This window comes from Astatotilapia calliptera, chromosome 23 (assembly GCF_964374335.1).
Source record: "Astatotilapia calliptera chromosome 23, fAstCal68.1, whole genome shotgun sequence".
Taxonomy (NCBI): Eukaryota; Metazoa; Chordata; class Actinopteri; order Cichliformes; family Cichlidae; genus Astatotilapia; species Astatotilapia calliptera.
The window spans coordinates 44475140-44489032 of record NC_137443.1 but is presented as its reverse complement, the minus strand read 5'-3'; the positions used below and the strand labels follow the sequence as shown (position 1 = coordinate 44489032).

The 13893-nt window shown below is 43.5% G+C and overlaps 1 protein-coding gene across 1 annotated transcript; it reads right to left on the bottom strand.

Annotated features, from left to right (window-relative positions):
* Nucleotides 1-3295: 3295 nt before the first annotated feature.
* LOC145423970 (uncharacterized) lies at nt 3296-5352 on the bottom strand. The gene is made up of 2 exons (XM_080296811.1): nt 5062-5352; nt 3296-4626 (listed from the first exon to the last, which is right to left on the bottom strand). Exons 1-2 carry the CDS (start codon nt 5172-5174, stop codon nt 3546-3548), a joined length of 1194 nt encoding a protein of 397 aa, XP_080152937.1. The 5' UTR covers nt 5175-5352; the 3' UTR covers nt 3296-3545.
* Between the last annotated feature and the right edge of the window lie 8541 nt (nt 5353-13893).

Sequence of the window (13893 nt, the reverse complement as noted above, 5' to 3'; positions counted from 1 at the left end):
GTGGCCCTGGCAGGTGATTGGCCACACCTGCAGCTGATCAGGCCTGTCGGAGGAGCTATTTGAGAGTGTGGTGGAGCTCTCTCCGACGCTGGATCATTGCGTGGCTTCACGTCAGTCTCTCGACCAGTTCCTAGTTTGAGTCTGCTGCTTTATTGTGTGTCTGACGGCTTCCTCTCTCTTATGTCCCCAGGAGTTACGGGGAGACGAGAGGACAGCGAGCACGGGGTGCTCATCACGGAGAAGCGGAGACAGGAGCACTAGCACTGGGAAGAGGACACGTCACGGGAGTCGGGAGAGCACGGGATTTATTGTCATGTCTGTCCATCGCTGTAAATAAACGCACTGCTTGTACATAGAGCACCGCGCCTGTGTCCTCCTTCCCTACACCCCCACGGTCTGCCAGCCAGACCGTGACATTATGAGTGAACTTGGCTTTAAGTGACTTACAGGTTTCTCTGAAAAATACTTTCTTATATCCAGGTTCTTCCTCTTTGCTGCCGTCCTCCTCTCCTCCTGGGAGCGCAGGCTTGCCGCTGCTAAAACTCAACGGAGCTCCCTGAAAGGTTCAGCCAATCACATTGGCCATATTTGTCACATGAGGTAGGACTCCAGTACAGGACGTAATTTAACTCTTTCGGCACTGCTGGGTGAATGAGACGTTGACAGATCTTTTTTTTTCTTCTTTCTATCAGGTTTGCTTTTCTTTACTCGAAGAGATCAAATTATTGGTGAGGACAATTCAATAATCGCTGGATATTGGTGGGGACATGTCCCCTCCGTCCATGCCAAATCGACGCCCTTGCCCGAATCGATTCAATCCATGATTCGATTCGATTCGATTTGGGGAAATTTTGCCTCAGACAGTCAGCAATATTATAATTTAGATCATCCCCCCCCCCCCCACACACACACACACACAGCCTTATGGGTACAGTAGTCTCCTGCTACACCTCCTTTTAGCTAAAGACATACTTCACAATGACTCACTCAGCTCACAAGAACAGGAATGCAGAGCATTATCAAACGTTAAAATGATACACATCTCTCACTTGTTCACTTACATTTAAACGAAACACATAATTGTAAACATCTCTAACAGCCTAAGCCAGCTTTGAATAGGGCCTGAATGGATAACTTCAGAGAATTACACATCCAATCTTACACGAGGTCTCACCGCTCGACCAGATCTGGTAACAGTCCCTGTTGGTGTGAGGTGGCTCCTATTTCTCCTTAGAAAACCTGTCTGTCTCTACCACATAAGATCTGGGAGCACTGGCAGGTCCAACTACTGCTCCAGTGGTTCCTTCAGTAGTAATCCACACCTTCTGTCCTGACTCTATGTCTGCGGTTGTAGTGTTTTGCCTGCTCACGCCTCCCCTCCTCATCCTTCTCGCGAAAAGCCTGTAGGTCGGGCCACTTTGGCACCAGCTTCGCAGCAGCTTGTGGCAGAGAGGTACGCAGGTGTCTCCCCATGAGCAACTGTGCCGGTGAGAGCCCATGTTCCAGTGGGGTGGCCCTGCACGCTAGCAGTGCTCTGCTGTAGTCACAGTCCTCTCAAGTCTTTAATGGTACGATCAGCGCGTTCTGCCTCCCCGTTGGCTTGGGGGTACCTGGGGCTGCTCGTTTCATGTGTGAACTGGTACTCTTTAGCAAAGTGCTTGAACTGTTCTGATGAAACTTGCGGCCTGTTGTCCGATACCACAGTCTCGGCAACTGCATGTCTTGCAAAGGCCTCTTTTATAGCATTAATAGTGACCTCTGCTGTTGTGTCTCTCAGTTCACCAAGTACCACGACCAGATTTGGTGTGTGGTAGTAACAGGCAAATGAACTTTTTTTTTTTAATGATTTGAATATATATGAATGCTTGTGCATAAATACACAAACAATACACATATGCTTTCATGCTTTCAATTGTGTCATTTACGTGATCTAGGTCAGCGGTCTCCAACCTTTTTTGCACCACCGACCGGTTTATGCCCGACAATATTTTCACGGACCGGCCTTTAAGGTGTCGCGGATAAATACAACAAAATAAAACTAGTACCGGTACCGAAAAAGAAGATTTATTCATAACACACGTGAAAAGACCCAGGAAAACCGAGTTAATGATAAAAACGATAACAAAATAACGCTGAAAAGCGATAAAAACCCTGAAAACCAGACATTTCACACCTGAGCCTCAACTCTCGCGGCCCGGTACCAAACGACTCACGGACCGGTACCAGTCCGAGGCCCGGGGGTTGGGGACCGCTGTTCTAGGTAGCTCTGTTTTGGAAGTTCAGTTCAAGCTAGAAATGTGCTTTGGAGTTTGTACGTGTTTTGTCTCTAGGGGCCACCACATATATTTCTATTTACATTCAGGTGACAGCAATCCATGGATGGTTTCGACATGCAAGAGGATATTTTCCCCGGTGCCCAGCGGGAGAAGACACTGCTTGCGATGTCGATGAGGTCCTGTGGCCAGACCCCAACAGACGGCGGGATCCATGAGCCCACGTATGCACAATTGTCATGATTTTTTGTGTGTACAGTATAGTGTTTTTTCTATTACTGTATTATGTTTGTGTTTTGCTTTATCTGAATTGATGGTGCTGCAGTGGACAATATTGAGTAGGCCTATTTGCTTTTTTTGGTTGTTTGTGTCTCCTGAAAATGTGCCTTCAGAATAAACAATGACAATGAAAGACTGCAGTGTTTTATATGAAGTAGACTAGTGTGTCCCCCTGATCTGATCTGCATGTGATGCAAGTATGTGTCATTTTGTCAACAGAGTTACATCTTGACAGAGGAATGTTAGGTTTTGACAGCAGAGTTTCAGTTTGGCACAGATGTGAATGGTATATTTTGATGTGTCATGTTTACTTGTGTTTAGAGTTTTGGCACAATGAGCGACGTTTTGCAAAATGTGTTCAAGCAACGGGCAAAAACTGTAACATGTTTTTCACCAAAGATTTCAGCAATTATAAAAATTCAACTCAAGCTATTCAGCTATTAGCATTCACACTGCATTTTCTACAGGAAGTACATTTTATATACCAGTTTCAGTTCAAAGTGCATTAAAAATAATAAATAATTATTAAAAATAATACCATCAATATGTTACTGCACTACACTTACTGGACTTGTGGAAGTATTTTGAGAACCATAAGAGATTCTTACAAATGTTTGAAAGAAAAAAAATATTTAACATAGCTGGAGACTCGTGTAGAAATATGAATGAGTTTATAAAGTTTCTGTCATGGTGTGCTGTGACAGGCAGGTAGTAGGACCCAAACACAGGACTCTTACGTGGAATGAAACTTGAATCGGCAGCTTTTATTGCTGGAAACTCAGGTGGACTCAAGAAACTACAAACTAAGAAACAAGAACTAGGAAAACAAATCAGGAACTATGAACAAGAATCAAGTAAAGAACACGGAGGAGAAAAAACACCCAGCCCACTGAAAACTAAAGAAACCCCCAAAAACATGAAGAACAATCATTAAGGAACATATTTACATATTTAGAGTTACTGCAACACCAACACTGGGTCACAGCTTCAGTGTCAGTCGGTGACTTTTGGTCTGCAACAGCAGCAGAACAGACTTCTCAGTCTTTTGAAGAAGCCCTTTTTCTTCTTCTTGATCTGACGGTCTTCGGACTTCATGCTGGCTTCAGGTTCTGGAAAAGGTTCCTCAAAGGGAACATCAGGAACCGGCCCAATTTCAGAACAAGATCCGTTGATCATATGATCTTCACCTTCAACACAGGATTTGGACTCGCCATAGGGTTCCTCACAGGGAGCGTCGGGCTCTGCAACACTTTCTGACAGAGCTCCTTCGATCGTAAGGTCTCGAGTACTCAGACTGGATGCCCTTTCAGAAAGAAGTTCCTCACAGGGAGCGTCGGGCTCTGCAACACTTTCTGACAGAGCTCCTTCGATCGTAAGGTCTCGAGTACTCAGACTGGATGCCCTTTCAGAAAGAAGTTCCTCACAGGGAGCGTCGGGCTCTGCAACACTTTCTGACAGAGCTCCTTCGATCGTAAGGTCTCGAGTACTCAGACTGGATGCCCTTTCAGAAAGAAGTTCCTCACAGGGAACGTCGGGCTCTGCAACACTTTCTGACAGAGCTTCTTTGGCTGGTGGAACATTTGCCACTGAAAGGCCGTCAGAGGAGCGCTCACCATTTGTGCTCTTCACATCAGGACTTGAAGGGGGCTCAAAGATTTCACATATCCGGATCCTTGCTACATCAGCAATGGTCTTCAGCAACAGGGGTGCAAAGTTTGCAACTTGGATAGACAGAATTTCTTCAGGAAATTTCTGTCTAATCTCCGTCAGGATGCTGTCGACCAGATCGTCTCGGATAGAGCGGGTGAAGACGGCCTGTGTTTCCATCGCCGTGAGGCTCTTGGAGACACGATCTAAAGTGGCCTTGGTGACACTGGTGGAGAGGATACTTAGACTCTGGGAGGCCATGTTTAGGAGGGGACGAGGAGGAAGCTCCCAGAAGCCCTGGAGAACGCGGGGAACTACCTCGACCACTACCTCCTGCGCGGTGAGCAGTTTGCTGTTAGGCTGTTCCTGCTGCTTCTTTTTCAGGATTTCAACGTAATCCTTCACCGCGCTGAGGAGTTTAGGTGCTCTGTAGAAAAACATGATAAGAGTTATCTGTTAAACATATTCAAAGCATCATTTAAATATTGAAACACTGTAGCTGGACTGTTAACCCTGTAACCACCTTTGTATCATACATGAGTTTCTGAGACCTCGATCTCATCAACATGATCAATACTTGCTATAATTTCTAAATGTTGTGGACAAAACTCTTTTTTAGTCTAAAGTTAACATTGTCGTTAACACAAAGTTGCCAAAAACACCCAGTGTATCAAATGTGATACAAAAAATAAATACACAATAAAAGTAAATCATACACAACATGACATAGCAAAGAACTCATGTGTGGCTTTTGTTTAAAGGGTTGATAAACATCTCAGTTCCAAAGAATCTGAATTTTCTGGCTGTTTTTTGATGGGTTGGGTCTTACAGGGTTAATAACTGTATGTTACATGTGACTCACTGAAATTTAGGAGGTACGGCCTCTGGGAACTGAAGAAGCAACCTGGCTTCAAATTCAACGTCCCTCATTTTATTGCTGACGTTCACCGCCCACACCTGAAACAGAAAACACATTTACAGTGCGCTTATGTGTAAAGGTTATGTGCACGTAATGAAAAAAAAGTCTTGTGGGTTTTCTCGTCTTACCAGCCTTAGAAGAGGTTTGGCTTCCTCTTCGTCAAAATCCTCTAACTCAAACTCCCACAGCCTTCAAAAGAAAGCAAAGCAGAGGTTTTCTCTCAGCACTTACACGTCATCACAAACAGACTTTCAGGTGTGACAGTAACTCACTGCTCTCTGAGCGTCTCCCTGCTCTCCTCCACCAAAAGATCTCTCAGATCTTCAGCAGTGAGGTTCGGTGGAATTAGATCTTCCTGCTGAAGTCTGAGAAACTCCGTCATTATCGCAACCTAAAAGTAAAGGAGACATTTAATCACCACCACTCTCAGGTCCTCAGAAATGACCTGATATTTTCTGTCAGCTTTGGTTTGCATGAATCTGGGTCTAACCTGAGCCTTGTAGCCCGGAAGATACCAGCAGATCTTTACAGCTGTTTCATAAATCGGTGTGTTGAACAACACCTGTCAAAGAAATAGCAATTTAGTCATTGTTACTTAAAATGATTCTCAGTTTGTCAACTTTTAAAACGACATCAAATTCTTCAAATTACTGAAATGCAGTAAAAGCAAAAGCGTCACATACCCTGATAGGCTTATAGATTCCTTGACTCTTTTCCATTTAAACGTGTTCAAATCAAAGTCAGGAAGAAAAACGTCAACTGCTCTCCAACGATGGCGTACGGGGGATCTGGACCTGAAAATGCTCTCAGCTCGGTGGTCTCGCACAGATGAGCTCTTTTGACAGTCTGATGTTTATTTATGAATGCAGAATTTCTTGAGCAGTCACCATGGAAACTTGATGCAGCTTCATGTTGTTAAATTAAAAGTAAACACTGTGTATTTTGCACTACACTCCACTAAACTTATCATATAAGTAAATAAAGTGTGGGTTAGGTCCCTCCTGTGGAAAGAGCCACACAAACCGATGGATCAGAAAAGACAAAGTCAGCTACAGCATGCCTTTTCATATTATGTGCCTGCTTATCTCCATTTCTTTACAGTAGATGGGAACTTTTGCAGTAAAGCAATGGCTTACAAACAGTGGACTGTGGACTAATGCAGACATCTGAAGCCTGACAGCAGCTGGTATATACACAGCTTTGGACAAACTGGCCCTTTAAACAGCCCAGAGGAAGAAGAGACCTCTGCGTTATCAGTGCAGCCTAAAGCACAATAATAATAATACTATTAATATGATTTTTAGAGCAATAATGCCCCAAATAATGAAGTCATTAATTACACATTCATCATGCTTCACAGGAGGTCAGGAGTGACCGATGAACGTGATGCTACATTAGAGTCTGTCCTATGAGTTCAGCAGGAGGAGGTGAACCCACAGCTGGGACCAGTTCTCTAGTGGGTCCAGTATCATACTTGTGTTCATCCTGGTCTGAACCTGGTCAGAAGAACTGACTTCACTTTTGAAAATTCAATACTTATAAAAGGTAACCCCAAACAGTCTACAACGGCTGTTTTCTGTCCACCGAAGCAAATTTGATTGACGAGGTTTTTGTACCTTCACTTCTCCAAAAAGCAAATAAAGAGATTAAACAAAGATTTACTGAACGACCGTCAGAATTCCCAGAGCTAACGTAGATCGCTTTATGCTCTTGAGTCAGGAGGGATAAGAAAAGTGACTGCAAACATTGTGGAACGATTCATAGCGTTTGATTGCTTGTGTGAATGTATTAAACAGGAAACCAGGAGCTGCAGAAACCCAGTAATGCTGAAGACGCATGCGTGTGCGTTTATTACAGGTTTTTCTGAATGCTTAAACCCTAACTGTGATTCTTACAGCACAATTCCTAAAACTATTGATACTTATAGCAAAACCACTCACTGAGTGTGCAAAACTAAAAGCACAAACACTGCTTTGCACTCAGTTTGCCATTTTGTAACACACACTTTGCAAACCTGTAGCTACAATCCACTGCACAGCACTCTTTTTGCAGAACTGTAAACACAACTCACTGCTTTGCACTCAATTTCCAAATGATCAACGCACTCCTAGCAAAACTATACACATTTATGGCCATTATTTACACTATTTTGTCAACTGTCTGGCACACTGCCACATGTGAAAGCTTTTTTAGATAATTAGTTCACTTTGCAATCAGCCTAAGCACTATGATACAGGTAAGCTCTGTGTGTGGAGTACAATGGAGGGAGCAGGAAGAGTGAGAGGAGGCCGAGGAAGAGGACGTGGAGGTGAAGAAGTAGGATGAAGAGGACGACAAGGACAAGGAGGAGCAAGAGGAGGACGAGGAGGGGGAGAGGACGGGTAAGAAGAGTAAGAAATAGAATTGCTGATGACATCAGAGCTACAATAGTGGACCATGTCATCAACCGTGGAGTGACCCTGAGGGAAGCTGACCAACGTTTTTTTTGGTTTTTCTCAAACTTAAGTAACTGAAACCTTTCATTGAACTACAGCAGAAACAGATTGGAAATGCCAAGTTATTCTAACACTAGTGGACTTGTTAAACAAAACATTTGTTTCACTTCTTTCTCAACATGCAGCACCATTAAGAACAGTGGACCAGCATAGTTGGTCTGCATGAGCACACTTACTGCAACAGTTGTACATGCTGAAACTGGTTGCTGGCAGCTGATGTGAAGAAATGTCTGGACACATCAAAAGTTTTCTTTTTCATTTTTTCCCTCCCTTGGATAACATACACATGGCAAATAAAAACATGTAACTAGGGTGACGTGAAGTGTGTATCATCAGATTTAACTAAAATATAATGAGGCTGTCCATCTGTGAAGTAATCGTTCCTTCAAAAACCACTGTGACAACAGATTTTATTTCATTCATTTGATGGTTTTCTATTCTGTATACTGGAACTTTTTAATAGCCCCCCTGTCCACACATCCTTGACATGAGACTTTCTGCAGAGTTGCACATGATGAATGCACACAAAACTTAAAGTGTTGCTGTCATATTTTTTTGGATGTGGTTTGTTGTCATAATCAAGAACGTGTCTTATTTTTTTATTTGTGTTGTTGCTGATCGGCCATTGGACTGCTGAGCCTGCAGTGAACAGCCAGTCACTGACTCTTGATGCTAGAGCAAGGACAACTGAGCTCTCTCTCTCTCTCTCTCTCTCTCTCTCTCTCTCTCTCTTTTAAATAAATAATACGTTCGAGCTGTTTATGTTTTTGACTTGTTATGGACTCTGACTGGCAATGGGAGGGCTGGCGGACTCATATTATGGAGGTGGAGGGTAGACACATTTTGTGTGCAAGAGACCACATACTACAGTGGTGATTGACACAGACTTCAATGGACATTTAGGTGAAGGGAACAGAGGTTATGAGGTGTTGGGTAGGTGTGGTGTTTAGGAGAGAAATCTAGAAAGACAGATGTGGGGCAGATTTTCCAAGTGGAAATGGCCGTGGTGCACACATACTTCAAGAACAGGGAGGAACTTGTAGAAATATATGAAAGTGGAGGAAGCTGCACACAGGGCAACTAAATATTATGCAGAAGGTGAAATCAAAAAGACAGGAGACAAGGAGGTGTCAGGGAGAATGCAGCTATGCAGCATCAAATGGTAGTTTGAAGGATGAGTTTGGACATCAAGAAGAGGAAGTGAGTGAAGGCAGAGACATGCAGGAGTATAAACAGGCTCTGGGTAGTAGGGAAGACTTACCAGATGGCTGGGATAGTACAGCTTTATTGAGATAAACTGCCAAGAAGGGGTTTGACGTCTTCTCTGCACAGAAGAAAGGGAAAAAAGAAAAGTGATTTTGAAAGTATTTGAAGGAAGAGATTTACAAAGAAAAAGAAGTGTAGTTAGTGAAATGAAGAAAATAGACCAAGAAACTGGGAGGCTAGGCATGTAGCAGAAAGAGGTGACAAAGGAAAAGGCTCAGTGCCACGTATGTGAAGCTGGACCCCAAGGAAATGAGGGAATGAGACTTGCTAGGCAGAGAGTGAGTTTGAATGGATGTTCAAACCCCCCCAAAAAAAGATATATTCACATAACATAGATTGAAAGAAGCTGCAGGTGGCACAGCAGCTTTAATGTCTTCCAGACAGGAAGTTTTGGAAAGAAATATCATCATTTCCCAGATTTTACTATCTTAGTGTTCTGTAACAAAATCACTGTTGTGCGCATGGTGTTAGAGATGATGATGATTACAAAAAAACTTAATGTGCTAGTCGTGCTTTTCTTGAGGGATTTGTCCTTCGACCAGTTTTCATGTCATTGGAATCATTTGTATTCACTGATTCTGGCACTTATTTCATCAAACCAAACTCCAAGTAAATACTTTCAGGTTTTTGGTTTTGTCAAACGAACTAATGTAAAGAATGCCTGGCTGTGCACTACACCACGCAGTGGGAATTTGTCTTCTCCAGTTAAATTCAGGATTAACTTGCTTTATAACACAGACCTCAAAAGTAACCGTTATAACCCCAAACACAAGAAAATGTGATCTACAGCACAGTGAGAACTGGCAACGCTTATCTGGAGGGGTCAGAGTGAATGAACTGGACACCTGTAGAAGCAGGATTTGATTTCCACTGATTTCCTTTCCGATCCGATACCAAGTAAAATTCAGGGTGGTATCGACGATACTGATCTGATACGATACTCTGTACAAAAACTTGTTTTTTTTACTCTATCTTTTATTTTATCTCAAATTATAGCGTCGTAATGATCACAGGACATCAGATTACTTGTTCTTATCACTTAATGATGCAGAATTATCATATAGAAATGAAAAACCTGAAGTTGTGGCTATTTGTTGCCTGCCTGCAGCATTAAAGGACTCCGTGAGAGACGTCTGTCTCGCCCTGGCAGCACCTCTCCCTCTCCTCCTCTTCAGTTCGCCTCAACATACGCTCGTCATATTCTGTGATATGATTCACTCTGAGGTGTTTGACCAGGTCAGCGGTGTTACCACAACACCTCACATTCTTGCCACATGTATGGCAAACCACGTCTCAGCTGTTCGTGGAGGTAAAATACGTCTGCACATGACTCTGTTTACGCTCAGCCATTGTTGTGAGTGTGCACGCCAAGGGGCCGGACACAATGACGGGTATCGGAGGAATCGATATTTCAGTATCGATCCGCACATCACGAGTCGAGATACGTTTTAAACTGGTCCAAAAAACAAATGCATATTTTCCCGAACCACTGTTCCTTGACTAAGGTGGATAACGTGATGAGGTCAAGGAAGGGTGTGACGGAGATTTGATTGAAAAACTTTGTCGTCCGTTAAAGTTTCACGTTGGCTTTTTCATCTTGAAAGCCCTCTCTGCTCGTGTCCAACCCGTGTGAACAATCACAGATGTGAGAAATGTAAACAAACCGTCCGCAGAACGCTGATCAGGTTATTTTAAGCGCAAGAAAACAAAAACGTTGCGCTCACCGTCGGCGTCACGGACGAGGCCTGGGGGTCCGGGCCCGTCCACAAAGGTCATTGTAACACAAATCATACGATTGCTAATGAAAATGCTATAAAGCTACATCGCAGATAAGTCTCTGGAGTAACAATCAAGGCCATGTTAGTTATTTGATGAATAGTATCTGTGCCACTCATGGCGCATGACTGAGGAGGACGTTGACCTCTGCAAGTCAGGAAAGTCTGCTACTCATTGTATAAATATGAGATGTTTTTCAAAAACCAGCCATCATCTCGGGAGGCTGACTCCAAAGTACCATCTCACTTCAAACTTGCAAAACAAGTCGAGTCGATGCGAGCGCACTGCTTGTTTCTAGTTAGTCTTTAAGGATGACAGCATTAGTCTGCTCCTTTGTATGAAAGAAAGTGAGTCGAGTCCATGTGGTCTGGCACCCACCCACATTTCTCTGCTAGTGATCCATGAGGACTCCACCTTGTTGCCAGTTCTCTTGTGTGGAAGCTTCAGGAAATGACAGCTTCACTCTGACGTGTGTGAGCTGTGTGAGGTCTGTGGTTAGAAGTTTACAGTGTTTGCTCTTTGTGTCGTCTGTAATATGCTCTATGGCTTTAAAAAAATGGCCACATGTTTCTGTAGCTGAATTTGTCCATCTCTGACCTTCTGAGGCTGTATTTTCAAACAGGGACGTTCTGACTTTTCTTCACCTTGTACTTCATTCTGCAAATGTTTTATACTCTATTAGAGTTATTACATTATTCTGTTATGCTATAAAATCAACCCCCATATAAGATCGTACTTAAGAAATACATTTAAAAAACCTTCCTGTGCAAATAACCCAAGTTATCTAGAAGAAATAAAAACTGCACCGCAAACCAAACTCAGGTGTTCGACCTGTTGAGCTCGGGAAACTAACTGGTGTTTCATTTTAGTGAGTGCTTTGTTAGATTCCTTCATTTGAACCAAATGAAGTTGATTAAAGTTGATGCACTGATGTGTTTGAAGTGTTTTGTTTGACTGTTTGACATCCTGATAGAAGAAAATCAGCTTCTTGGATCCGTTTGCAGCAAAGAATTCATGGATCAGACTGAACTGGAAGAATCAGACATTAATGACTCAAAGGTTCAACTCTGAGGAAGGATCACGTCTCTGAACTTACTCTGTCATCAGAGACGATGGCGTCTTCCATCGCCGCCTCCTCCAGGCTGCCGGCGTCTGCCAGCCTGCTCATCAGGTATTTATGTCGGGCATCCAGAGCTGCCCGCCGTTCCTCCTTCACGGCTCTCGCCTGTTTGGCTACTTCTCTCCTCGCCTCATTGGACAGCAGCATCGTCCTTTTACCAGACACCTGGAGAAACATCAGCTCAGTCTACAGACGCAGAGACCAGTGAGAGCTTGGCCCAAACATCTGCAGGTTTCTGAGGACCACGTTTGACCCTGACTGGAGGCATCGATTCTGAGTGTGACTGCCTAAACTGAGCTACTGTCCCCCCTCCACTGAGACGTTGTCCTGTGATGTGTCATGGGGGGAAGTGTTCCTCACGGTTGGACTCGTGAGAAGTTCAGTCAGTTTATTCAAACTTTAAAAAGACGCATTTTCAGTCTCTGGATTTCAGCAGAAACAAATGTGAACACAGCACTTTTTGATTGAGTATAAAAGGATGAAAGAGTCAGTGATTAGTAACATTGTTGCTGACTGATGCTGTTGTAGAGCTGTCTTTGGATCCTCACCTTCCTGGAAGCCTTCCCTGGATTGCTCATATATCATTAACTTGTTTGTGTTCAGTAGAATCAGGTGTTGTGGATGCAGGTCGTAGCTGTGTGAGGCCTGTACAGTCAGCGCTGTGTGAGCGCTGTGTAACGTTAGCTTAGACTTCTTTCTGTTGTTATCATCCTTCAGGTTAATGTTGTTTTCATTATGCATCACAGGAAGTGTGGGTGGCTGTTAGCCTCACAGCTCATGGAGAGTTGCTGCTGCTCTGCCTCCTTTTTGATGTTTCTGCTCTTTGTGGCTTTTTGTTACTTTGTCTCGTGTCTGAAACAAAGTGAGTCCATGTTACTAACTGTAGTCGGCTCTCTGTCTCGTGCACAGCTGACTGTTGTCTGAATGAAAGTATTTTTGTACTTTGTGTAATCTGTTGGGTCTTTGAGCCCTTTTTAAACAGCATATGAGCCATATGTATGTGTGTATATGAAAGGTTGTTTGTAATACATCAAATTGTTGCTTATTCTAGAGCTGCTGCTGTGCCTGATTGGTCTACTCGCTCGAAACTGAAGGTTGACTTGATTCTTTTGGTTTTTTACATTTTGTCAATAAACCAACTTCTTTATGATTTGAACGGCGTCTCTGACGTGTCACAGGCCTGTCAGCTTTCTTGGTGATTGGTATAGATTTGAGCTTCATGCTCTGGCTGTTGTTGGGTTTTCCTCTTTCATATTAAAGCTTTTGTCCTACATTTGGCTCTAAAGTCTAATTCTAATCCCAGCACTGTGTCTGGGTGTGTGATGCTTGTTTTCCTGCTCTTTCTCATGAAACAGTCACAACATTCTCAGTCCAACTTTCACTCTTTGCTGCGTTTGCTGCAGCTGCAGTGAACATGGTGCCGTTTGCCTTTAAGAAAGTTGTGCACAAAGGCTTTTTCTCTAGCAGACAGCTGTGTGGCTAAAAGTCAGATCATTTTTTACCACCTCAGTCACACTGGACTGAAACAAGAGTGAAACTAGGAAGAATCAGAGTTTGTCCAGTGACTGCACTGATTTTCTTCATATTCACAAACTGATTCTAAGTAGTTGCATCAGCCAGCTAATCACCCGGACACTGAGCGTCCAACACGCTCCCTGAAGGGAAACGATTACATCCTCCAAACAATCACAATCTGTCTCTGAACGACTGGAATTATTCTCTGATTTGTCAATAACTGGAATTTATCAATGCAGACACGTTGCCAACATGATGAAGTCAGTCTGAGTCGCATCTCTTTGGCTAACTTAACTCAACTGGTTGCCGACTATTCTGGTTCTATTCCCATATAACAGCAGGGTTGCTGAGCACCTCTGTCACTCTGCACTTATGTTCCCAGTTCTCTTTTGTGGAGGAATTTTCCAGGAATTCCTGGGACCAGCTTTCCATGAGAGACCCGATCAGGAGCGACTGTCCTGGACACTCCCAGCATCACAGGGACTCACAAACCCGTCCACCACAGTGAGAAGACTGATGGTCACAGGCCCACATGTAGCTTTAGATCACACGTGTGCACTTCCTGTGGTCACTGCTGTAACTCTAGACTCACCGAGGGGCCAG

Excerpts from the sequence above, each read along its gene's own strand:
- LOC145423970 (XM_080296811.1), bottom strand. The coding sequence starts at position 5,174 with ATGTGTTTTCTGTTTCAGGTGTGGGCGGTGAACGTCAGCAATAAAATG. Across the intron at positions 4,627-5,061 it reads GCCGTACCTCCTAAATTTCA|AGCACCTAAACTCCTCAGCG; the intron begins GTGAGTCACATG and ends GTTTTTCTACAG.